The 829-nt window shown below is 49.5% G+C and overlaps 1 protein-coding gene across 1 annotated transcript in view; it reads right to left on the bottom strand.

Annotated features, from left to right (window-relative positions):
* Window positions 1–829, bottom strand: part of LOC119585640 (EH domain-binding protein 1-like) — a gene marked incomplete in the record, with an annotated part of 320,960 nt that overhangs the window by 262,481 nt on the left and 57,650 nt on the right. Inside the window, 1 exon segment of the mRNA XM_037934314.1 lies at window positions 298–395. Coding sequence (XP_037790242.1) covers window positions 298–395 — 98 coding nt within the window.

Genomic DNA, 829 nt, shown 5'->3' with positions numbered 1-829 from the left:
TTACCCTTGACATACTGCCTTCCTTCGTTATGAATATATGAGATTTAATAGCTCTTTCGGCAGATGAAGTTTCATGACTATAATTAATTCGCACACATAAAAAATCTAATCTAACTCACGACGTGAAGGCTTTGCTCACTGAGACATGAGACGTAAAAATTCACAGGTTCATTACTCCTTTACAAATATTCTTACACCGAACCTCCCACTCATTACCATCTTCATTACCATCCCTGCCACAAGCGTCTCTTATATTCACTTCCCAATCGCAATCATCTCCTCGGTCGTCCCTCTTACCTTCAGTGTCATCGTCGTCGTCGAAGTCCTCGAGGGGAGCGATGTCGTTCGGCGTTGCCATGGACATGAGGGACGCCATACTCTGCATGTCCTCGTCCCTGTGAGGGGAAGAGAAGAGAAAGGAGCCGGTGAAATTGGGCCGTCACTGCCCCGGGATCGCAGTGTCACCAAAGCGGTCACTATCAGACAGTCCGTTCGGGGGTTGCCAATTCACTGCCTAATCAACATGCTGTCCGTTACCCGCCACTTCAAGACTCCCCTGGATCGCCCTGAATGCAGAACGACCCCAAAAAACTGGCCCCAACTAACGAATTTTGCCTGATCACCCCAACCGCCCAACACCTAAGGTCGTGGGCGTCGTTTTGGGGGGGCGGGATGGCACTCCCTGCGTGAAGAGGGTGAGAGGAGAATCCCATCCGAGGTAGGGTGTCTTCGAAAAGCATCCACGTGTTTGCGTTGGCAGCAGAGACACAAAAACACGGAAAGGAAGGAACTAGAAAAGGTGGAGTGGTGAAAGATAGATAAAAAAAGT

This window comes from Penaeus monodon, chromosome 20 (genome assembly GCF_015228065.2).
Source record: "Penaeus monodon isolate SGIC_2016 chromosome 20, NSTDA_Pmon_1, whole genome shotgun sequence".
Taxonomy (NCBI): Eukaryota; Metazoa; Arthropoda; class Malacostraca; order Decapoda; family Penaeidae; genus Penaeus; species Penaeus monodon.
This window is presented reverse-complemented; position numbering and strand designations above follow the sequence as displayed.